At 42.9% G+C, this 26019-nt stretch overlaps 1 protein-coding gene across 2 annotated transcripts in view; it reads right to left on the reverse strand.

The window, feature by feature from the left end:
- LOC126266699 (nuclear transcription factor Y subunit beta-like) overlaps window positions 1–26019 on the reverse strand; it is an 86854-nt gene that overhangs the window by 42723 nt on the left and 18112 nt on the right. The window contains exon 2 of one of the 2 annotated variants that reach the window (XM_049971141.1): window positions 8634–8678. The exons of the other annotated variant lie outside the window; for it this stretch is intronic. Coding sequence (XP_049827098.1) covers window positions 8634–8678 — 45 coding nt within the window. The remainder of the gene's footprint in view (window positions 1–8633; window positions 8679–26019) is intronic. 2 annotated transcript variants of the gene reach the window in all.

Here is a 26019-nt window from a genome sequence, read left to right on the forward strand (position 1 = left end):
CCGGAAATTGGGGAATGGATCTTGGTCCCAGAGAGCTGTTGGAGGTTGGCACATACGACGGAGGAGGGAGCGGAACTGTTAAAAGAACCAGTGAATGAAATCCAGCTAGCTTTTTTGCTATCCCAAAAATGCAACTACACTGTGCACACATCTGTTTATAATGAATGCAATTTGCCATCATAGGATGACAGTTAAAAGTGCGGAGGACATATGTCTATGCGCGAATTGCGTCACGACATGCCTCCGTCCACCAAGGAAGTGCGAGGAATGGAATGTTCTGCAGTGGTAAGGATCAAGTGTTTGAGATATTCCACCTGGTCATTACAACTGGGGAATCTTGTTCACTGAAGGTTGCCAGAGATGAGTGAAGCCATGGGTGTGTGGAGAATGGTCACTCGAGTATTTGTCAGAGAGAACGGGCCACTCGAGATGATGTGAAAGCTGGACAATGCAGGATAGGTCCAGATGTGTAAACGTTTGCGAGGAGCCTGAAAGGACTATGGGTCCACCTGTGTTAAGACAGGAGAGGTTAAGCTGATTAAGAAAGTCAATGAAGAGGGCATCTCTCGGATAAGTTCTGGGAGAACACCACAGGAGATGGTGCACATTAAATTCACCGAGCAGCAGAAAAGGGTGAGGTAGCTGACATCGAATAACGGACAGATATAAACTGTACAAAGGAAAAATGGTTAAGTGAGGAAAGGAAAGGTAAACTGCAATAGCTTTAAGACAGGTAGTCAGAATGATGGGATGACTATGAGTGTCACCCTGTTTGAGCAGCATGACTCCCCCACGAGACAGAATGCCAATATCAGGGGGGAAGGTCAAAATGTACTGGGAAGAAATGCGAGATCTAAGGACACAATTTCGTTTCCTGATGGTAGAGATCAAGTGGACGCTGTGATTGTAAGAGCAACCATAAATCCTCTTTACTGAAATGAAGGCTACCAATGTTCCATTTGAGCAGTCACGATTAGAAAAAAAATGAAGGGGTGTCACCTCAGCGACTGACAAGTGGCAGCCTGCAAAGAATCGCTGCTACAGAACACAGAGGCATGAGGATCCTGCTCCATGAGGTCCACAGAAGTATCAGTTTCCTTCTGCTGTCGACCTGCGGAGTCCGACGCAGAAAAACAGTTGGTGGTGTGCACTGGCGACATGGAGGCCGACTGGGAGTGCGTATCACATGGTGACACCATCGAAGAGGATCTTCGAGTCAGCAAAGGAGAAAACTGTTTGCCTTTGTTTGACTTATTTGAGCCTTTCTGGCTGGCAGAGGAAGACTCAGATGTTGGTTGGCTAGAGGGATGTAGGAAGTCTTCCTAGGAGTATTCCTTCTGCCATTTACAGCCTGCCGGCTGTTAGCTGGTGACTTCGCACCGTCAGGTGAGAGTTTCGTGGCTTGTTACAGCTGGACAAGGAGATAGTAGCATCTCCATCACACTGGACAATTTCACAATCTTGGAGCTGAATTTGAGGTTGTGTATCTGTGTGGCCATGTTCTCCATGGAGTAAGATGTAGCAACAACAGTACTGGAAGTGCCATGTGGTAGAAGGCACGGTTTGTGACTCGCCAAAAACTTGCTAATGACTGGGTAAGGTACTATTTCCTTTACCCGGATCTCTTGGACAGCCCGCTCATCAATATACATGGGACAATCTCGAGCAGAGGCAGCATAGTCGCCATTGTAGTTGATACAGCGGGAAGGAGGAGGAAGAGGAGGAGGAGGAGGAGGAGGAGGCGGACATTCACCCTCATGCACATCCCTACCACAGGTTACACATTTGGTCAGGTGTCAACAAAACATTTGAGTGCGATTGAAATGATGACACTGGTAGTAGCACATCAGATACAGAATGTACGGTCGGACCACCACTCTATCGAAGGTGAGAAAAAGAATGCCTGTAGGCACTAAGGATGCATCTACCTTTATCATCACCCGATGGACAACAACGACACCCTGATCAGAGAGGTACGTTTGGATTTTGGCCTCGATCAGCCTGTCAAGAAGCCTATTGTAAATAAGACCACAGGAAGAATTCAGAGTTCTATGGGCCTTGACACTGTAATGTGTTGAGAATTTCCGCGTAAACTCTAGAACCACTTGGCCTTTGACTGTCTCGAACACACGGTATTTTAAATATAAGTGTGACAGAGCCTATCTACTGTGCACTGCCTGTCTGTGAGTGCAGGTCCAAAGTGTGTAGTAAGAAGACTGTAGACACGGCAGCTGAACGGCACCGACAAGTGTTTGCCTGTCACTCCATGGAAGTTTAATGAAAGAACACAGAAGACTCGAGGAACTTCTGTGTTATAACTGTGACTATTGTTTGTGACAAAAGAACAATTGAGTGGAAAAATATTTTTAGTAACTTAACTGAACTTGCTAGTGGCAAGACGTGTGTACAGCTCCTGTATAATAGAGTCATGGTTATCAAGCCAACTCTGTTGTAAATGTAACTTAATTGTTTCTAATGTGAGACGACACGGGTGACTTACAAGAAGACTAATGTTTATACTGAAAGTGCGAATTTGTTATTGCGCATGGAGTCCAAACATACCGACGGTGTTGCTGAAAGGGCACAGTTTTAGAAGAGATGGCCTATTAAAAAAGAGTCGTCACAAAAATGTTAGAACGTGGTGACCAGTGTGAAAGGTCTGAAGGAAAAAAAGGAATTTTAAGATGAAAACAAGAGAAAAAGCTATCAAGTGCTTCCATAGCAACCAAGCATAACAAGACAAAAGAACCATTTCACGGAATTGGATTCTGCCTAAATATCGGATGGAGAAAATTTGTAAATGTAAATAAGGAAGTAGAAATGAAAAAGCCATGACGAGAAAAACCAGAGAATCGCAAATTACAGACTTTAATACACGAACAGAAAATGTCGAAAGAAGTTTCCAAAAGAGGGTAGCTAACTCTGATATAGTAAATATAAGTAGTCTGGAGGAACAATTTGAAGATATTATAGGACCAAAAGTCACCGAGAGAATAACATCCAGGCACATGTCATCTATTGTTTCTTCCGAACTTTCGGGTACCTGAAAGGTTGTAGATGACTTGTGGAAAGAATTCAAACTTGTCCAAGACAGAGTAGAAAATAGAATAACTTCACCTACTGTTGTATTACCTAGTGAAGTGGTGACTGTTTTGCAATGGGGAGACTTTCAAACAAAATTTTACAAGAAGTACTGGTTTGCACTTGCTCAAGTAAAGTTAACATCAGATCCATGGGATTTGGGCGGAGTTGTCTATCCGCCCGGGACATAAACATTCTGAGTTAACAGGCAGAGTGACGACCGTCAGATCCAGAGTCGTTTTCCATGTTTCTTCTATAATAGTTTTCCTGCACCAAATTCCCTTCCAAATCTTAAACTATCCTATAATCTTATTACCTATAAAAATGGATATGACAATAAAATAAAAACAATCCCAGAGAATCACAGAATAAGAAAGAAAGTGATATTTGCATGAAATGAAATGCATAGAGTATTTCATATGCATATAAAATATGATATAATATGAAAAGCTAAATAATTATTTTACAGTGGTGTATAGATTTTTATATTTTCTGTATAATAATTTATAGCTTTAAGAGAGGTGATGTAAATGGGAGGGTTTGTTTCATTTTTGAAAGGGGTGGGTATTGTAAAGCCTGATTTACACCAGCTGATAAATCGTGGCTAACACAAGACACACGTCACACCTTTGTGACAACCCTCGCAAACAAGTGTGACTGATTCTTCACCATTTGCCATTTCCATAGGGTTGCTAAGATTTCCTTCGGGGATCTCAAGGGTGAAAGTGGGAATGTCCATTCTGTAGGAGATGATTTAACACCAAACCTTCTCCTGCGTCTCACTCAGGTACCTGCGAGGTAGGAATCCTGGGGAAGGGGAGGTGGGATGGGTTTCCTGCCTTTGGGGCTATCTTCTTTCTCTTCTACGATCTTAGCAACCATTTCTATTTATTTCCTTTCTTATTTCTCATTTGATGACCTATCTACTTTTTCCTTCTTTCCATATTCACATACTTCTATCACAGAAGTCCTTACTACTTTCTGTGGTGTCAATAACCTACTTATTATCTTTTGATAAGAAGGTCGGATAATCAGACTACACGAACACACATCCACATACACGCAAGAAGACAGGTCGATAGGCACACAAACAAACAAACAAACACAAACATACACACAAAATTCAAGCTTTCGCAACCAATGGTTGCTTTCATCAGGAAAGAGGGAAGGAGAGGGAAAGACGAAAGGATGTGGGTTTTAAGGGAGAGGGTAAGGAGTCATTCCAATCCCGTAAGCGGAAAGACTTACCTTAGGGGGAAAAAAAGGACAGGTACACACACACACACACACACACACACACACACACATCCGAACATAACAGACACAAGCAGACATATGTAAAGACAAATGAGTTTGGGCAGAGATGTCAGTCGAGGTGGAAGTACAGAGGCAAATATGTTGTTGAAAGACAGGTGAGGTATGAGGGGCGGGAACTTGAAATTAGCGGAGGTTGAGGCCTGCCGGATAACGAGAAGATAGGATATACTGAAGGGCAAGTTACCATCTCCGGAGTTCTGACAGGTTGGTGTTTATGGGGAGTATCCAGATGAAGTATTAGTAAGTATTTGCGAAGTGTAGAGTAGATTTGTAACTTAACCAGAAAATAATTATAGTATACATAGGAACGTATACTGCGGTAATGAACCATGAGGCCTACTCAGGCAGGTAAGGGATGGGGCGGGGGGGGGCTGCATACCTGGCATTTGCTAAATATATAGGGCAGGTGTACCTACATGGAGATAGGAAGACCTGTGGCCTGAAAAATAGTAATGTTGCATAAAGGGGTGTACCTGCCAGAATGCAAAGACGAGGACACCCATATGGTCAACCCAGAAGTAAGGTATAGGTACCGATATTAGGGGGAAAAAAAGACAGTATTGTGACAGAAGTCACACATTATATAGGGATTATTCTGTAAGTTTGAATTCTATAAATAGCAAGCATTATTATGTTTTATGTAAGTTCACAAGTGTCCAAAGGAACACTTTGGTAGTACCCAGAGTTCCTCCAAACTACATAAAATATTGAACACAGTACATACTTAGAGAAGGTAGTACAAAAAGTTGAGAACCAGAGATAGATTACTCAAGTGTCACAAACACCTGTAGTTTACGATTGAAAATAAAAATAAAGTTTCATGTTTTCTAAATATGAGTCAGGCTTACTGGATCACTAATAAATAATCAGGTCTTGATATCAAAGAATCGCTCAATGTATACTGTTATAATGTGAATTGTTATTGGGTGTGATAAGTGTACTCATGACTATGCATAAAATATCACATGTTCGATCTGAGGAGGGGGATATGTAGTGTTACGAGAATTTCCACATAAATTCTTGAACCACTTGGCCTTCGACCGCCTCGAACACACGATATTTTAAATAGAGAGTGGTGCACATAAAACCAGCCTGAACTGGAATGCGAACTCACATGAGAGCATTACTAGCTTGTCAGTTTCTTTCCCACCTTCCAACAGCTGTAGCGTGTGACTAGTTCATACAGAAAGTAGTCATTATAAACCGTGTACTTCATTGTCATGCCTTACTCCGCTGAACAATGAAAACTCCAGGTTGGAAAATATTGGGAACACCTCTGCTTATCCATTGTGGATACAAGCAGCGGACTGAAAAATATTTCCCAACCACAATCGCCAACCAGCTGTATGTTTTGAGAAATTATTTTATTTAGACAACCAGTTTCAGCATCTCATTAATGTCTTCTTCAGTTGTGGAGTGCATAGGAGCTTGAAGGTGGCATTAAAGAACTGTCAAAACTGGTTGTCTAGATAAAATAACTTCTCATAACTTACGGCTGTTTGGTAATTTTCTTGGTAAATATTAGGAAAAGTATAGATTGATACCATAAAGATAACCCATTGAGTTGCAAAAAACCCCAATGAGAAGGTTTTATACATTATACACTACTAGCCATTAAAATTGCTAAACCGAGATGAAATGCAGATGATAAACGGGTATTCGTTGGAAATATATTATACTAGAACTGACGTGATAACATTTTTACCCAATTTGGGTGCATAGATCATGATAAATCAGTATCCAGAACAACCACCTCTGGCTGTAATAACAGCCTTGATATGCCTCGGCATTGAGTCAAACAGAGCCTGGATGGCGTGTACAGGTACAGCTGCCCATGCAGCTTCAACACAATACCACAGTTCATCAAGAGTAGTGACTGGCTTATTGTGACTAGCCAGTTGCTCGGCCACCATTGACCAGACGTTTTCAATTGGTGAGAGATCTGGAGAATGTGCTGGCAGGGCAGCAGTCGACCATTTTCTGTACCCAGAAAGGCCTGTACAGGACCTGCAACATGCGGTCGTGCATTATCCTGCTGAAATGTAGGGTTTCACAGGGATCAAATGAAGGGTAGGGTCACAGGTCATAACACATCTGAAATGTAACGTCCACTGTTCAAAGTGCCGTCAATGTGAACAAGAGGTGACCGAGACGTGCAACCAATGGCACCCCATACCATCATGCCAGGTGATACGCTAGTATGGCGATGACGAATACACACTTCCAATGTGCATTCACCACGATGTCGCTAAACACGGATGCGACCATCATGATGATGTAAACAGAACATGGATTCATCCGAAAAAACGACGTTTTGCCATTCGTGCACCCAGGTTAGTCATTGAATACACCATTGCAGGCGCTCCTATCTGTGATGCAGCGTCAAGGGTAACCGCACCATGGTCTCCGACCTGATAGTCCATGCTGCTACAAACGTCATTGAACTGTTCGTGCACATGGTTGGTGTCTTGCAAACTTCTCCATCTGTTGACTCAGGGACTGAGATGTGGCTGCACGATGCGTTACAGCTATGCGGATAAGATGCCTGTCATCTCGACTGCTAGTAATTGGGATTCAACATGGCATTTCGTATTATCCTCTTGAACACACCGATTCCATAGTCTGCTAACAGTCATTGGATCTCAACTATTGTGAACAGTAATGTCTCGATACCATAAATTGCAATCGTGATAGGCAACAATCCGACCTTTATCAAAGTCGGAAAAGTTATGGTGCGCATTTCTCCTCCTTACACGAGGCATCACAACGACATTGCACCAGGGATTGCCGGTCAACTGCTCTTCGTGCATGAGAAGTCGGTTCGAAACATTCCTCATGTCAGCACGTTGTAGGTGTCGCCATCGGCGCCAAACATGTGTGAATGCTCTGAAAAGCTCATCATTTGCATATCACAGCATCTTCTTCCTGTCGGTTAAATTTTACATCTGTAGCACATGATCTTCGTGGTGTAGCAATTTTAATGGTCAGTAGTGAAGCTTTTGGCCATAGCCTTCTTCGGTAAGGAAGAAGGCTTTGGCCGAAAGCTATAATGTATAACAGTCTTTTGGTTGTACCTACCTGCAACTCATCTTTACGCTGAATATCAATCTATCCTTTGCCTAATACAATTGAAATAATTGGCATATGATGGATACCATTTTATTCATATGGGGTGTTTCTGACAAACTGAACATGCAAGTGACCTCTTACAAAAAGTTTACAGCTACAGACCATACTACATGTAAGGACACCATGAGGTTTAGTGCTTCAATCCCCCGAGTCTTGAAGCTGTGCATTAACTCAGTCCCCTGAAAACTTTAACCAATGTGTGTTATACCACTCAAAGAACAATACAATGTTTACACTTAGCATCACTTAGTTCTGAGATAGGTTTTAAACAATTTAACACATGATGATCTAAACTGAGCAAAAGAAGAATTTTTCACTTCTACTATAATCTCCTATGCCATCTTCTCCTTGTGGAAATGACTGTAGTCTTTGGACTAAACTTTGGTATTAGGAAAGCAAGAAGTTTTAGAGGAGCGTTCTGTTCACACTTGTTGCACTTTGCATCACCTTTCAGTCGGCTCTGCTTTTGATTTCTCCTAATTACCAATAAATACAGTTTTGCTAACACTGTGTGATAACTATTTTCACTACTTGAACTGGAGTAGGGGCTATGGCTGTACCTAGCCTCATGACCAACAGTTAATTTATGCTACTGCTGGGTAACAAGTTCACTTTGTCAAGTAATAACTAACGGAAACTTACTTTTATGATTTCATGGGGAGAGAGAGAGAGAGAGAGAGAGAGAGAGAGAGAGAGAGAGAGAGAGAGAGAGAGAGAGAAAGGGGGGGGGGAGGAGGAGGAGGATGTGGCTGTATCTACCAAAGTCAGGGCTCAGGTTGTTAAACCTTTATGGTTCATCAACAAACTTAACAGTGGTCACTAAAATACTTCCAAAGTTTATTATACAGGAAGGCTTGCAGTACTGATCATTTCCTCACTAAAGGACCTGAAGTATTTATCATCATTATCCAAGAGGGCACCAAGAGCTCACTGGGTGCTACAGAAGCAATAAGCACTTCCCCTCTTCCATTCTGTTTTGGTTTAATACACTAATTAATAATTAAATAAGTGTAATGGGAAACAAAACCTGTATTGAAGACTGCACTGTTGGCTGCATTCTATATTCAAGACATCAGATGTGGGAAGTAGCATAATTGGTGGCTCACCTTCATCAGCATATGTAGTAGAAATGGTGTTAGTGCAGTACGGACCTGTAACAACCATCTCTCCATGGTGTACATCATCTTATACTTACAGAGAGTTTGCATAATTTTTGTCATATAAATTGCAATCATAACACAGCCAGAAAATTTCTCACAAATAAGCCCATCCCTGGGAGTAGCTGATAAAGAGCAGACAACTGCTTCAACCAATCTGCAGATGTACTTGGCATGGTTTACTATGAAGTTTATCTATTTTTGCATTAAATAACTAGTTAAATATTACACAAATTTTGTAATGCACTAAGGTCTGAATTTCAAATAAAATGGTGTTGATGGCAGTACACAAAGGACTGCATGGAAGATAGAACCCTATGGTGTTCTGTTTTCTCACACACATTACGTCATTTTGGTATTTTGTTGGAAACCGACACTGTAGAACAACCAATACACTTCCTTTTCTTCGGCCTGCCTGTGTAAGATATTAGAGCTGTGATAATAACTTAAACTATGATAAAACGGATGTTACAATTTTTTTCTAGGTTACACCAGTAAATTCAAATTAGGGTTTTGGAAGTGCACAGGAAAAAGAGTTACTTCTCCAATTCGGACAGCATTTTTATCAGCACCAAGTGTTTTGAACAAATTTTATCAACACCAAGTGCTTTGAATGAATCTTGGCAATGGCTTGGAGTAGCAGCATCTGTGGAACATATGGACAGCCTCTACATGAAGTTGGGAAAAGGGCTAATATTAAACAACTCTAATGCCAACAAAATCAGCTTCTAGTGGACTCTTCATTTTTCAAACTTAAGCATATGTCTCACCCATTTCAGGAAGTCAAAATTATGACAATACCAAGTAAACACAACACAAACAGCCTTCGCTTAAAAGAACGAATTCTTTAGCATCTGCCTAGTCTTCAAAGACCCAAAACAAACTTTATCGAAGAGCTGTAGTAAGATCAAAATAGAAACAGAAAATTAAGAAGATGTTCATGAATAGGAATTACAAACATATAACTCCTTACAATGGATGTCACTTGTTAATAACTGCAGTAGTAGAGTAACATTGAGCTGAATTATAGCAATTGTTTACCCACAAAGACCTAACAACATTGGACAAATCATCATCTAAAACAACATTAGAAGAGGAATGACAATATGAAGTTGTCGTGTACATTCAATTCATAAAGCTTCCACGTGATATTTCAGCTACTAGAAGTGTTACAAGTCTTCTTGGGGTCACAGATGACACCTTAATACGACAAGCAGTTTTATGTTTCTTTGCAGCATAGGAATGTTATCAACAGTTAACTGAAATCATTTGAGGTCTCAGTCAAAGTAACTCAAAATCTTTCTTAATTCTAAAACACAGACTAGATGACAATTAACTAATCTGTCCCAGATCTACAGTGGTTAAAAGGGAATTGAATATAAGGTCTCATTTTGTTTTCATGAGAATACCTTACCTCACCAAAAATACCTTTTTCTCTTTCTCAACAATTTAGAGAGTGCAGGCACAGGCACATCTACTATGGTTTGATCATGTTTTCATGGACAGTAAATTAAGATACTTTATAAATTTTACCTGACAAGAATCCATGCTGGATTTTCCATTGTTTCAAAAGAATTGAATGTGTTGGGTGACCACGAACTTGTCAAATGACGATTGCATAGGTAAGCAAAGTTGACACCACTTTAACTGAAAAGGGAAGTTCCTTGCTTCAGAAAGGATACTGTCTATGTGAGTAGTCCAGAAGGTGCCAGTTGCCAGTCTAATTCTATGATGACACAGTGGGTCTAACAATTCAAAGTCAAAGGCATTCCTGAGCCACTAAACTGACAACTACAATCCAAGTGAAAAAAACCATAATCCAAGTGAGACTCTATCAGAGCCCAGGAGGTACAAAGTGTGGTGTGATCCACACATCAAGACGTGAGGGCAAGGAAGCAGGAAGTGTTAAGTTTCCATGTGCAGCTAGTCTTTAGTTGTCAAATATGGGCCAGCCAAGTAAACTTTTTGTCAAAGAGGAGTCCCAAAAGTCAGGACTGCACAACAGCATCCAGACGCTGGGTACCCAGATAGATTTCTGAGTCAGGATTGTCTATGGTAAGATGACAAAAATGCACAACCCGCGTTTTTGCAGGCAAGAACTGGAATCCATGGAAAAGAGCCCAAGCAGAAGCCATCGGATGGCACCTTTGAGTCACTGTTCAGACAAGGCTACAAAGTGGAATCTGTACCAAGTGCAGAAGTCATTGACATACAGTATGGGGATGACCAGTGGCTAGATAGAGGCCACTAGCCCATTGGTAGCATTGAAGAAGAGTGAGAGTATCCAAGGATCCCTGTGGGATGGTGTTCTCTTGGACCTGTGGAGAACTTAGTGAAGTATTAACTCAACCCCGGAACAACCAGTGGGATAAAAACTGATGATCAGAAATTGGTGGGGAGCCTCAAAATCCTCAGTCATGGATCAGAAGTAAATTTGAGGGCACCAGGCAGTGCCGTACGCCTTATGTAGGTCCAAAAAGACTTAAATGGGGTGTGTGTATTTAGAAAAAGCTTTTCCGATTGCTGTTTCCATCCTAACCAAATGGTCAGACGTGTATCGTCCCTCAAGAAAACCACATCAATACAGGAATAAAAGCCCCAGAGATTGGAGAACCCAGTAGCATCAGTAGGCAACTGTCCTTTCGAGCAGTTTGCCCAGCTGACAGCAGCTGATGGATGCTGAGCTTTTGCCAGTTTTAAGGACTGGAACTATGATCCTATTTTACCATTTGAAGGGAAGACACTGCTGAAGCAAATAAGGTTGAAGACTGAGGAGATGGAGCCACTGAGTAGCAGATGTTGTATCATCTGATTCTGAATGAAAACAGAGTTCAGTGCCACACTGTGAGATGAGGCAAAAGCCTGAAGCAATTTTCAGTAAGTGAAAAGGTTATTGTATAATTCGGCATGCCGAGAGGTGAAGGAGAGGGGGACATGGTCAATTCATTGCTTACACACCCAAAAAGGCAGCCACATAAGAAAAGGACACTCATGCCATCACAAAGTGATTGATTGGTTCAAAAAAGGAGGGGGAAAGGGACAGAAGTGCTAGGTTATCAGTCCCTTGTCGCGAATAAAACAATGCCACAAGGGTGAGAATAAAACAAGTGAGACTGACAACACAAAACGAGGGGAAAGGAAAAACCACAAGAACGACGGAAGGGCAACAAACACTTAAATGGACAAAATGAAAGAAGAAAAACACAAGAAACACGTAGAAGAAATTAAAATGACAAAACAGATTACCACAGCTGGCTGACCATAAGAATAAAAAGGAGAAGCCAGCAACTCTGCAACACATTAAAACCTCCACCCTGAAAGAACTAGGGTGGAGGACACAAAGGGACAAAGGACATGAACTAAAACTTAGATCAAATGATAAGATCCACCCTCTGGAATAAAACATAAAACTAAATCAACCGATGAGGCGTTGTCACATAAAATTAGCGGCAACGAGTCTGGTAACCAAAGATTTCATCACAGGGCAGCCAAAGTGGGACAGTGCACCAGAATATGGGCCACTGTCAACTGGGCGCTGCATTGACACTGAGGAGGGTCATCACGGAGCAAGAGGTAGCCGTGGGTCGCTAGAGCATGGCCAACGCCGAGCTGGCAGAGAACCACAGAGTCCCTGCGAGAGGCCCACATGGAGGACTGCCACAAATTCGTAGTCTCCTACTGAGACTATGCCATTCCGTCTCCCACAGCCGAAAAACCTGGCAGTGTAAAAATGAACGCAGTTCAGTTACTAGAAGGCCGATCTCCATAAACGGTTTGCGAGTAGCCTGTTTTTCCAGCCTGTCAGCAAGTTCGTTGCCTGGGATTCCGACGTGTTCTGGGCTCCAAACAAACAGCACTGAACGACCGGACCGTTCCAAGGCATATATGGTCTCCCAGATGGTCGCTACCACTGCATGATGAGGTAGCACTGGTTGATAGCTTGTAGGCTGCTCAAGGAGTCAGTACACAGAAGAAATGACTCCCGAGGGCATGAACAGATGTGGTCAAGAACACGAGATACACCACTAGATCTGCAGTGAAAACACTGCAGCCATCGTGCAAGGAATGCTGTTCAATACGTACTCCATGAAAATATGCAAAACCGACATGACCACCAGCCATCGAGCCACAGGTGCAAACCACTTCATGGCCTCAGCATATGTCAAGAATCGAGTGGAAGATACAGTAGAGAGAGACAGGTTGAACTGAGTCCTTTGGGCCATGTGAAAGTTCCACGCAAAGCCACGGGCAAGTTGTACACCACGGAAGTACATGTCAATGGACCTCAAGTAGAGATGGTAAAGACAGGGACACCATTACGGAAAGAAGGGATCGGACACAAATTGCAATTGGAAGCCCTGACCTGGGCTGCCAATGTGGGAGACAAACCGCTGTGGGTGGGAAAACGAGACAGTAAGTTGGATGCACAGGAGAAGTACAAATGTGTGCAACGTAACTGGCAAACAGTTGTGCACGCCTGACCTGCAATACAGGGACTCCAGCCTCCGCCAGGACACTCATCACTGGACTCGTCCTAAATGCTCCCGTCGCTAGTCGAACACCACAGTGGTGCACTGGGTGGATTGAGCCCCAACACGGAGGGCGCCGCCTCTGTACCATAAACCACACTCCCATAGTCAAGGCAGGATCGAACAAGGGCTCTGTAGAGCTGCACCAGTGTAGAGTGATCTGCACCCCAGTTGGTCTTGCTCAGGCAGCGCAGGGCATTGAGGTACTGCCAGTAATTGCACTTAAGCTGACGAAGGTGAGGAAGCCAAGTCAATTGGGTGTCGACGACCAGTCCTAAAAATCGATATGTCTCCAATACAGTGAGCGGATCATCAGTAAAGTAAAGTTCTGGTTCCGCGTGAATGCTATGATGCAGACAGAAGTGCGTAACACACGAATTTGCAGCCGAAAACCGTAAACCATGGGCTAGAGCGCATGAATGTGCATTTTGGATGGCTCTCTGTAGGTGCTGCTCTGCAACATCAATACTGATGGAGCAGTACGAAATGCAGAAGTCATTTGTATACAGAGAGGGTGAGATGGACGGCCCTACAGCTGCTGCTAGACCATTAATGGCCACTAAAATATAGGTACACTCAATACAGAGCCCTGTGGGACTCCATTTTCCTGGATATGGGGAAACGGCCAGTGTCAGTTGGTCAGCTCCCTGCCGCCGTTGGATAAGAAGTAGCCAGCAGCAAGCCTCACTCTGAGCTCACTTGTTTCATAGTTTAATTCTTAATTTCTTTGCGTGTTTTTGGGTACTTGCATAGTTTAATTCACAAATTTTGGGCGTATTATAGTATTTGAGAGTTGTGGCTTTGCATTTTAGTACCTGAATAGTGTAAATTCTCATAGTCGTCAGTTAACTGTTTTTGTTTTGAACAGTTTGTGAGATAAAGAGAGGAAAAAAAAATTGTTGGGGATGGATACGGACTGAGCCTGTTGTATATGGATTCAGGGGGAATTGCCCATGGTCTCTAAACAGCTGGAAGCTGTGTTAGCTGTGGTCGACAGGCTCCAGGCTGTTGCCCTGGGCCGCAGTGACATTGAGACACCCGAGGTGAGCGCTTTGGCGGCTCTAGAACCTGTAGCATTCCCTGGGATCTCTGATGCCACTGCGCTCTCTGATTCAGACATCCCTGCTGGTCAACACTTGCCTGATGGTGACTGGTGAACCATGGCGGGGGTCACGAATCCCTGGGCGGAAGGTGAAAGTTGGTGCTGTCCATCAGGCTGTAGCCTTACACCTCTGTAACAGGTCTGAGGTGCTGCCCACTGCTGAAAGTACTTCTGAGCCAGCAAGTGCTGCCTCGCCTGTTGCAGCAGAGGCCGGTCTTCCCGAGAGGTCTGGACAAGCGCAGAGGGTGGGACGATTACTTGGCATTGGGAGCTACAATGTTAGGTGCTTGATGGAGCACCTTAGGGATATGGCAGCTAAGGACGGGAAGAAAGTCAATGTGCACTCCGTGTGCATACTGGGGGGAGTCCTCCAAGATGTGGAAAGGGTCCTTCCGGATGCCATGAAGGTTACAGAGTGCAGCGAACTGCAGATGGTGGCTCATGTCGGCACTAATGATGTAGGTCAGTATGGATCGGAAGAGAGTCTCTCTGGTTTCCGGTGGCTATCTGAGTTGGTGAAGACTGCCAGTCTTGTTAGCGAGATGAAGACAGAGCTCACCATCTGCAGCACCATCAACAGGACCGATTTCAAACCTTTGGTACAGAGCCGAGTGGAGCGTCTGAATCAGAGGCTCAGATGGTTCTGCGACTGTGTAGGCTGCAGATTCCCCGACTTGTGCCATAGGGTGATGGGGTTTCGAGTTCCGCTAAATAGGTCATGTGTCCACTACACACATGAGTAGGGAGCAGGGGCTGTGTGGCATGGACTGGGTGGTTTTTTAGGTTAGACAGTCTTGGGAAAGATCAATAAGGGCTTCAGTCTCAAGGGGTAAAGGGCAAAGAAACAACGAGAATTGACCAAGCAACAGTTGGTATTGTAGTTGTAAATTGTTGTAGCTGTGTTGGAAAAGTACCAGAGCTTCAAGTGCTGATAGAAAGTACTGAAGCTGAAATCGTTATAGGAACAGAAAGCTGGCTAAAGCCCGAGATAAATTCTGGTGAAATTTTTAGAGGCGCAAACTGTGTTCAGAAAGGATAGTTTATTTAAAGTTGGTGGTGGTGTGTTTGTGTCTGTTGATAGTAGTTTATCTTTTAGCGAAGTTGAAATAGATAGTTTCTGCGAATTACTATGGGTAGAGGTTATACTCAACAACCGTACCAAAATAAAAATTGGGTCCTTCTTCCGATGATATAATAATAGCTGAACGATTCAAAGAAAACTTGAATCTCATTATAAATAAGTACCCAACTCATACAGTTATAATTGGTGGAGACTTCAATCTACCCCCGATTTGTTGCTGAAAATACATGTTCAAAGCAGGTGGAAGACAGAAGACATCTTCCAAAATTGTACTAAATGCTTTCTCCGAGAATTACTTTGAACAGTTAGTTCACAAGCTCACAAGAGTTGCCGCGAAAGCACATTTGACCTCTTCGCCACACATAATCCTCATCTAATAGTGTGTCAAGACGGATACAGGGAATAGTGAACACAAGGCCACTGCAGCGAGGCTCAAAACCATATCAACAAAAACCAGCAAAAATAAACACAAAATATATCTATTTAAAACAGCAGATAAAAATTCTGCTTGTTGCCTTCTTAAGAGTGAGTCTCCATTCCTTCCAAGCTAATTATGTAAGTGTAGACCAGATATGGCTCAAATTCAAAGATGCAGCATCGACAGCAATATATAGATTCATACCACATAAGTTAGTAAGAGACAGGACTGATCCACCATGGTACACAAAACACGCCAGAACACAGTTGCAGAAGCAATGAAAAAAGCATGCCAAATTCAGAAGAATACAAAATCCCCAAGAATGGCTAAGTTTCACAGAAGCTCTAAATTCAGTGTGGACGTCAATGCAAGTTGCTTTTAATAGTTTCCACAATGAAACATTGTCTCAAAATATGGTAGAAAACCCAAAGAGATTATGGTCATACGTGAAGTACACCAGTGGCAAAAAACAGTCAATACCATCACTGCGTGATAGCGATGGAAATGTTACCGATGATGGTGCCACTAAAGCAGAGTTACTAAAGACAGTTTTCCATAATTCCTTCACGAAAGAAGGAGGAAGTAAGTTTTCCAGAATTCGAAACCAGAACAGCTGTTAACATGAGTGACAAAAGTAGATATCTTAGGTGTTGCAAAACAACTCAAATCACTTAAGAAAGTTAAGTCTTCCAGTCCAGATGGTATACCAATCAAGTTCCTTTCAGAGTATGCAGACACAATAGTGCCTTTCTTAGCAATCATATACAACCGCTCACTTGGTGAAAGGTCTGTTCCTGGAGACTGGAAAGTAGCACAGGTCACACCGATATTCAAGAAAGGAAATAGGACTAACCCACTGAATTACAGACCCATATCACCGACCTCAATTTGCAACAGGATTTTGGAGCATATACTGTACTCCAACATTATGAATCACCTCGAAGAAAATGACTTATCGATACATAACCAACATGGATTCAGAAAATATTCTTATTGTGCAACACAGCTATCTATCTGTTCCCATGAAGTAATGAGTGCTGTCAACAAAGGATCTCAGATTGATTCCGTATTCCTAGATTTCCAGAAGGCTTTTGACACAGTTCCTCACAAGCAACTATTAATCAAATTGCATGCATATGGAGTATTGTCTCAGTTGTGCGACTGGATTCGTGGTTTCCTCTCAGAAGGGTCGCAATTCATAGTGATAGACAGTAAATCATCAAGTAGAAAAGAAGTGATATCTGGTGTTTCGCAAGGTAGTGTCATAGGCCCTCTGCTGTTCCTGATTTATATAAATGAGCTAGGTGATAATCCGAGCAGCCCCCTTAGATTTTTTGCACATGACGCTGTGATTTACTGTCTAGTAAAATCACCAGACAATCAATTCCAATTACAAACTGATCTAGAGAGAATTTCTGTATGGTGCGAAAAGTGGCAATCAGCACTAAACAAAGAAAAGTGGGAAGTCGTCCACATGGGTACTAAAAGAAATCCGATAAATTTTGGGTATACGATAAATCGCACAAATCTAAGGACTGTCAATTTGACTAAATACCTAGGAATTACAATTACTAGCAACTTAAGTTGGAAAGACCACATAGATAATACCGTGGGGAAGGCAAAACGATGACTACGCTTTGTTGGCAGAACACATAGAAGATGCGACAAACCCACTAAAGAGACAGCCTACATTACACTTGTCCATCCTCTGCTGAAATATTGCTGCAGGTAGGATTGACGGAGGGCATCGAAAAAGTGCAAAGAAGGGCAGCTCGTTTCGTGTTATTGCGCAATAAGGGTAAGAGTGTCACTCATATGATACGTGAGTTGGGAAGGCACTCACTGAAACAAAGGCAGTGTCCTTTGTGGCAAGATCTATTTACTAAATTTCAATCACCAACTTCCTGTTCCAAATGCGTAAATATTTTGTTGACACCCACCTACGTATGGAGAAATAATCATAATAATAAAATAAGAGAAATCAGAGCTCTAACAGAAAGATTTAAGTGTTCCTTTTTCCAAGGCGCCATTTGAGAGTGGAATGGTAGAGAAGTAGTATGAAAATGGTTCGATGAACCCTCTGCCAGGCACTTAAGTGTGAATTCCAGAGTAAATGTAGGTGTCAAACTATGGGAGGCACCTACTTGGAAACAGAACGTACGAAGTGACAGGAAATTCTGGATAAAAATCTGGAGCGTGCCTCAGACACCCCAATCATATAAAGAGGCAAGGATATGGTGTCACCAGGTGGTGTCATACACTTTTCATAAATCATAAAAGACATCAAGTTATTGGCATCTGGAAAAGACTGTTCAGATGGCAGATGCGAGGGACGCAAGATTATCCGTGGTAGAGCGACCCAGGCAGAAACCACCCTGGCATTGAGCCAATAGGCCACTTGACTCCAGGACCCAACCCAACTGCCAACACACCTTATGTTCCAGCAGCTTACAAAGAAAGTTGGTGAGGCTGATGGGATGATAGCTATCCACATCAAGCGGGTTTTTGCTGGGTTTGAGCATTAGTATGATGGTGCTCTCCCGCCACTGCAATAGAAAGACCCGATCCAGTTGAAGATCATGAGGAGATGTTGCTTGTAGTCAGATGAGAGATGTTTAATCATCTGACTGTGGATTTGATCTGGCCCAGGAACTGTGTCGGGGCAATGTGCAAGGGCACTGAGGAGCTCCCACTCTGTAAATGGTGTGTGTTACAGGGTTCACTGTCGCATGTAGTGAACGACAGGACTTTCCCTTCCACCTGCCGATTGAGAGTGCGAAAGGCTAGGGGTTAATTCTCCGATGCAGAGGCATGAGCATAGTGCTCGGCAACATGTTTGTGCCAGTACATAACACGCCATTTATGTTAACATCAAAGACACCTGTTGGGGTCTGCTACCCAAAAACTCTTGATCTTTGCCCAGACTTGCCAGTGACGTATGGCACCCAATGGTAGAGACGTGTATCTCCCAACACTCCTGTTTCCACCATTTGAAAAGCTGGCGAACGCGTGCACGGAGCTGTTTAAAGGCTATGAGGTGCTCCAGGGAAGGGTGCCACTTATGCCACTGCAGAGCTCGCCGATGCTCCTTAACTGCCTCAGCAACTTCCAGCGACCACCAAGGGGCTGTCTTTCGCTGGGGGCACCCAAAGAATGAGGGATTGTGTTTTCCGCTGCACAAACGATTGTTGTAGTTACCTGCTCAACCAGCACATGAATGTTACCTTGTTGGGGAGATGCAACGGTGACAGCAGAGGTGAAGGCTTCCCTGTCCGCCTTGTTTAAAGCCAATCTGGGCAGGCTTCTGTGGGCCTGATGCTGGGGTAGTGATGGAGTTCTGAGTGTCAAAATCTCCCAAAAGTAGGAAAGGTTTAGAGAGTTGATCAATCTGTGCAGCCAATGTGTTCAGGGGTACTGCACCATCTGGAGGAAGATATAAATTGCAGAGTGTTACTTCCTGCGGCATCCTTATCCTGACAGCCACAGCTTGAAGAGGGGTTTGAAGGAGCACAGGTTCACTGCATACTGAGTTCAGGACATAGACACAAACTCCAGCTGACACTCTATTATAGTCACAACAGTTCTTATATTATCCCCTATAGCCATGGAGGGCAGGGGTTCGCATTTCCAGGAACCAGGTTTCTGGAAGGGCAATGCAGAAAGCAGTGTAAAGTTTAATGAGTTGCCATAGCTCAGCCAGGTGGTGGCGAAAACCGCTGCAATTCCAATGGAGGATGATGTTATCATTAGGCTGTTAAGGTATGAAGTGCACAAAGAAGCAGGCTATGCCTCAGGGTCATCTGTTGCCACCGATCGAATATTTGTAGCCATTTCTATGGTGGATGAGGCATCAGTGAGATTTAGGTCTGCAGGGGATGCTAAGATCTCCACCACAGTATAAGGTACAAAATTTATAGGGAGTGGTGGTGTTGGGGCCACCAGAGGGTCCTGTTTCTGAGCAGACTACTTCTTAGTTGCTTGCTCTCTCTGTTCTCTTTAGGGGCTTGCTGGGGCGATTTCTTCGAAGCAGCTTCAGGCAGGGATGAAGACCATGAAGCTCTTCATCCAGCAGCTCTAGGCTCCTTGCACCACTGGTGAGTGTCCGCCAGAGAGGTCCCCAAGAGGAGCCGGAGGAAGCTGTTGCTTCTCTGGCAAGGGCAGTGGACCAATGTCCACTGCATTTGTTGAGGGGGGGGGGGGGGGGGGGGGGTACTCCCAAAGTAGATGCTTTGGGAGCAACGGGAGGAAGATTGCTAAAGTCAACCTGTCCAAGGTCTTTTACTACATGATTTTCTGCTTCTTTTGGAGTACTGGGCAGTCTTGCAAGCAGGGGAGTGGTGCTCTCCACAGTTGATGGAAGTGGGAGGTGGCGCACATGGAGTATCTGGGTGCAGTGGATGTCCACAGTCTCGACATGTGGTGCTGGAAGTGCAGTGGAAAGAAATGAGTCCAAACTTCCAGCACTTCAAGCACCGCAAAGGGAGAGGGACCTATGGTTTAATGCACAGCAATAAACCATCACCTTGACTTTTTCAGGCAATGAATCACCCTCAAAGGCCAAGATGAAGGCACCAGTAGCAATGTTGTCTTTGGGTCCTCTGTAAACAAGCCGGATGAAATGAACACCCTGTCATTCTAAATTTGTGCAGAACACAATAATCAGACTGCAAGAGGAGATTGCGATGGAAAATGATCCCCTGGACCATGTTGATGCTTTTATGGGGAGTGACGGAAACTGGAGTATCGCCTACCTTGTCACAGGTGAGTAACGCTCGGGATTGGGCTAGGGAACCTGTCTGAATCAAGACTGCCCCGTTTCGCATCTTGGGCAGCGCTGTCACTTCTCCAAACTTATCCTCAAGATGTTCAATTACATATTGATGCTTCATAGGTAGAAAGCAGTCCCCATCAGTTCTGCTACAAATTAAAAATTGAGGCGAATATGGCTCTCTGTTCTGTAGCCCTACGTTCTTCCCATGATGTAGTGCGGGAGGGAAACAATTAAGGATCATACCTGTCAGCATTGTATTCAGTCTTGCCCTTCTTAGAGACTGCTAGTGCCGTACAGTCACCAGCAAGAGATGACAGTCCGCTTCATTTAAGGTCATCCACCCTGATGCCACTCACTCCAATCAGGGACTCTCCCCACAGGTGCCACCCAGCCACAGCAAAGGACAACTGGCATGATTGCCGTTGCTAGGAGACCTGATGCCAGAGGCAGACAGGCATCTACTCCTTGGCTTAAGTGGGGAGTTTACTGCTCAGGCATCAGCAGTGTGATCCCTGTGTTGTGAGAGGGCTACCACCAAATGGGTACATGATGGCCCCACCACAATGGACTGGCTACTGTGCTGGATACTGGATGTAGAGAAATCCAATATTGTCATGAGGGTGAAAGAGGACAGCAGACAACGGAAGAAGATGACACATCCCGGAAAGTGTCCTCGCCCAAATAGTTGAATCGCAGGTGGCGATGCAAAGCCATGACAAGAGATTCAAGAGACTGAATCTAAAGGGCACTATGGATAACTCATGCACCATGTAAGGCGTCCTTCCCTGTATGGTCCGCACTTCTGCAGAATTTTGAAAGTGGCAGGTCAAACCATAGAATGGGACCTGAACTCTTAGGGCCAAAAAGAGTGCGACTCCTTTAATCCGCCTCTTATGACAGGCAGGAATACCTTGGGCCTATTCTAACCCCTGGACCTGCAGGAGGTCACAAAGTGGGTCACATGGTGTTCAGCAAAAGTCAACGCATCAGTACATATATCATCCTGAAAAAAGTTACCTGGCGCAGTCGTGGAGCTTTGGCATCCCAGAAGACTATGAACCTTGGTGCATCCTTGCGATGAAGAGGCACAGTTTCCAGGGAAAAGATGTAGCTTTCCTAGCACACTGTAATTAGATGGCAAGCCTCAGCACATAGTCACTTAAAACTTCTAAGATCTGTCTCCAAAGGATGTCACTTTAAACACTGCAAGGCTCTTCAGTGATCCTCAACAGTTACTGCACTGTCTTGTCCACCACTGCACCGGCCGGCAATGGAGAGGACCAGTTCCAGTGGTGTGGATGATTACATCGGATCTTGCAGAGCCTTGTTGATGCAATCTGACAGATGGGGTGAAAGTAACAGCAGAGGCATGCAACTACCAGTTGGCTCTTTGAACCACCCACTGTGGTAGTCACTCCGTCAGACAGTATCATGGAAGCAACAGGATCACATGAAAGTGGTCTCTGTCACCAAGATCATCATACGGTGACCAATATAGGAAAGCCACGAAATTGGGGGAGGAGATTGTTAGGTCAATAGCTGAAAAGGTGGCTTGGACAACGTTAAAGTGGGCATGAGTACTATTATTTAGAAGAGAGATGGCATGCTTGGTAAGAGGCTGGGCAAGTAGAAGGCCCCTCCTAGACAAAGTGGTACACAACTTACAGAGAATGGTGCACACTGAAGTTCCGAAGTATGAGAAAATGGGCGGAAATTGTTGGTTTGAGCTGTTCAGCTTTAGATAAGCTTAAGGTAAGTAAACTTTGCAAATGATGATCTCCAAAGACGTTTGCACAGGTACCACTAATGCTTCCAACATAGTACCAAGAGGAAACTACTCTCTGACAACATTGGTGCAACCGACTGCGCACTCTGATCCAGATGCCTAAACCACTGTACACACTGCTCCAGATGCCTGCTTGGGATGTGGATAGTTCTGACAGTACACACAATAACCACCAAGCACTGGGGAATAGTTATCAATGAGATGCGTTTCTTGTAGGACAACACATATAGCACTATTTGTAACATACTAATGTTTTACCTGATGTGTGCAACAGACTGGTAGATGAACCCACTTTGTGCACTAAAACTATCCAGTTTTATAAAAAAAATATTTTCTTAAAATATGCCTGACTTTACTTTTAAATTTTAGCCTTATGGTCCTTTCCTGCAGTTTGATAATTGTGTCACTTTTTAGTGCATTAGATCCTCAGAAAAGAATCCCGTAGCTAAGAACCGAGCATACATGGAACACTATGACTGTGAGACACTTATTGTTACACACTGAAGTTAGAACCCAAAGGACACAATTCACTGGTGACACTCCCCTTTCCAGTAGCCCCACATTTTCATTCTATAGTAATTGACAATCAATATCTATCCCTAAATTTTTTGTGTGTGTTATTAAATGTTGTTTACTCATTTATAACACTAAGAGGTAGGCAAAAAGAATCATAAAAATAAAATAACTATAATGAACTGACCAGGGACAGCACAAAAATTGCAGGAACTTGTTATCTTTTTTTTCTCTGTCAGCAGTAAATAATACAGGCCCTTGCTGTTTTTGATATACATATATGATTATCAGAATCAGAATTTTATTGTCTCATAAGATACAAATTAAATGCGTGATTTACTGTACAGAAGACTCTTCAGCTTATAACCATAACACATTACACATGGAATATTATGAGAAGGATAGATTACTACTCACCATACAGCAGAGATGCTGAGTTGCAGACAGGCAGAACAAAGCGCCTATCAAAAAAGTAAGTTTCTGGCCAAGGCTTCACCACAGTTACACACATGATTACAGTCTCTGGCTGGCCTCAGCAGCCAGAGGCTATGGTCATGTGTGTGTGTGTGTGTGTGTGTGTGTGTGTGTAATTCTGATGAAGGTCTTTTTGGCTGAAAGCTCACTTGTTGGACAATCTTTCTGTTGTGCTTATCTGTAAGTCAGCATCTACACTATACAATGAGTAGTAATCTACCCTTTTCATAATATTGCCATTATTCCATCCTGGATTTTCCAGTGTTTGATTTTAAACATGGATACATTTAACTCTAAAATCTGAATTTAATTTACTATCTTGCAAATGATCAGATCATTATTAGAAAAATTCCTTAATGGCATGTTTTAATCAGAAGGCTTCAAAAATGAGTTCACTGTAGCTTCTTGTATGTTTTCCTTCCCATATCTTATGGAGTCTACACAAAGAGAGATAGTTTATGTGTAAGAAGCATCAAACTTCTTTTGTTCTTAGTTTCATACCTGTGCCGGGGGTTATTTGGAAGAAACAGTCAGAGTTATTCTTAGTAAAGAGAATTATTTCATGTGAGTACAATGAGGAAATACTTAGTATATTTAGGCCTCTTAACAGTGGCAGACACGATCGTCTTGGCGTTGTATTGCAATATCCGTGATAATTCATTCTAAAAGGTTAATATTTTTGTCATATTGCTAGCATTTCCCCTAAGAATATGCTTATGTTCCCACAAAATAGCGAAGGTACATTAGTTTTCTTTTGTGTATGTACCAATGACATTGGCTACAATTGACATAGTAACTGTCAGGTGGCTTTTTTTTTCGGACAGTTTGTGTGGGCCATGACAGATTTCTATCCAATGGCATTCCCAAGAACATAACATATTCTGCTCGTTTTAGTTCCTGACTTCTGTATATTTCAGTTTCAGAAGATACAAATTTAGTAATTTTTCTTCCAGATGATGAAACTACAAGAACAAAAGTAGTGCCTGTCTCCTGACTATAGCTTAAAACTAGGGTGATGGACTGAGAAGGGTGATGTGGGTGAGGAGAAAAAAGAAGAAGGGACACTTGGGGAAGGATGGCTGACAGCTGGGAGGAGGAGGGGGGGGGGGGGGGGGGGGGTAGCAGGCAAGGAGAGTTGTGCACAGTACATGAAGGTAAAGAGGAGAGGATTGTAAGGGGGAGGCTAAACAGAAGGGAGAAAAATCTAAAGGGAAGTGGGCATGAGTGCTAGATCCGTGAAGTTAGGACACTGCAGCAAGGGCTAGCATAAGTTGAGGGCAGGAGGATTATGGGATAGAAAGATATATTGCAAGGACAACCCCCATTTACATAATTCAGATTAAGCTGGAGTTTGGTGGAAAGCTCCAAATGACACTGTTTGTGAAGCAGCCACGAACAGAGATGGCATGTGAAGTCTGTCTGGGTTTATCAATTGAAGACAAAGTCTGTATACGAGTAAAGTCCACACTAATCACATAAATTGTACAATTAATAATTGCCAGTTTCAACTATTATCTTCACGTCTCTTAGAAAAAGAAAAACAGTGGCGTGACAAACTAAATTCAACACTGTAACAAAAGGATAGATTGCTACTTACAATAATCTATCATTTTATTCATATTATTGATATTCCAGATATCCATACCAGCCATGCATACCACACAAATATTCCGAGACAAGCATCAATGCCAATATTTACATAACTAAGTACCTGTTTGCCCTGGCTAAAGAACCTTTGTAACAAGCCAAAGTCAAAAATACATAACAAGAAGGGGACAACAAGACCAGATGACAAGAGTTTGTTGTTACATCATACAGTGGTGCACTTTCTGACATAACTGCACAAATATTCAGAAAGTTAAAAGTAAAAATTTGATTTCAAGCAAAAAGGTACAATTTGCTCTAGGCTATGCCATAAAGTTGGCAACAACAGCAACAAATATTTGGAATCCAGTGTCTACAGATTCAACTTCCAAAACAATGGGAAGTTTTATATTGATCAGATGGGATGAATTTCAAGACTTATTTTTCATAACATATGTGCAACCAAAATAAGAGCACATTCAGATAAAGAAAAACATGTAGCAGGAACTGTACAAGATATGGGAGTGTTGCATAAGGCATCAAAAGGAAAACTGAGGTGTCTAGTATCAAAACTGGCCAAATCGCAAAAAAAAACCACACCCACACTCCACATTACCAATTTGTTCTATAAATACAGCACCACCAGGTGAAACAAGAATGGGTTTCAAAAATTGACCATCTCTTTGTGCTACGGAGCACTGAATTCTTGGAATGGGTGAAGTCTTGTAGGGAGCGACTTCGTAACTGTCAAGGAACGAGCAACAATTTTCACATCACAGCATTTTTGCCTGGAATCTCTGGTTGTCAGATTACACAACAATGAGAGATTATATTAGATTAATACTTGTTCCATAAATCATGAATACGACACTTCGTAATGATGTGGAACATGTCAGGTTAATAAAAGATGCCTTTACAAGATATTACATTGCACAAAATATTGCATGACACTAATGCTTAAGTTAGTTTTTTTCCCTCCCTTAATTTATATCTAAAAATTCAGCCAATGAGTAGAAGGAGTTGTCATCTAGAAATTCTTTTAATTTATTTTTAAATGTTGGTTGACTGTCAGGCTTT

Source organism: Schistocerca gregaria, chromosome 4 (assembly GCF_023897955.1).
Source record: "Schistocerca gregaria isolate iqSchGreg1 chromosome 4, iqSchGreg1.2, whole genome shotgun sequence".
Classification (NCBI taxonomy): Eukaryota; Metazoa; Arthropoda; class Insecta; order Orthoptera; family Acrididae; genus Schistocerca; species Schistocerca gregaria.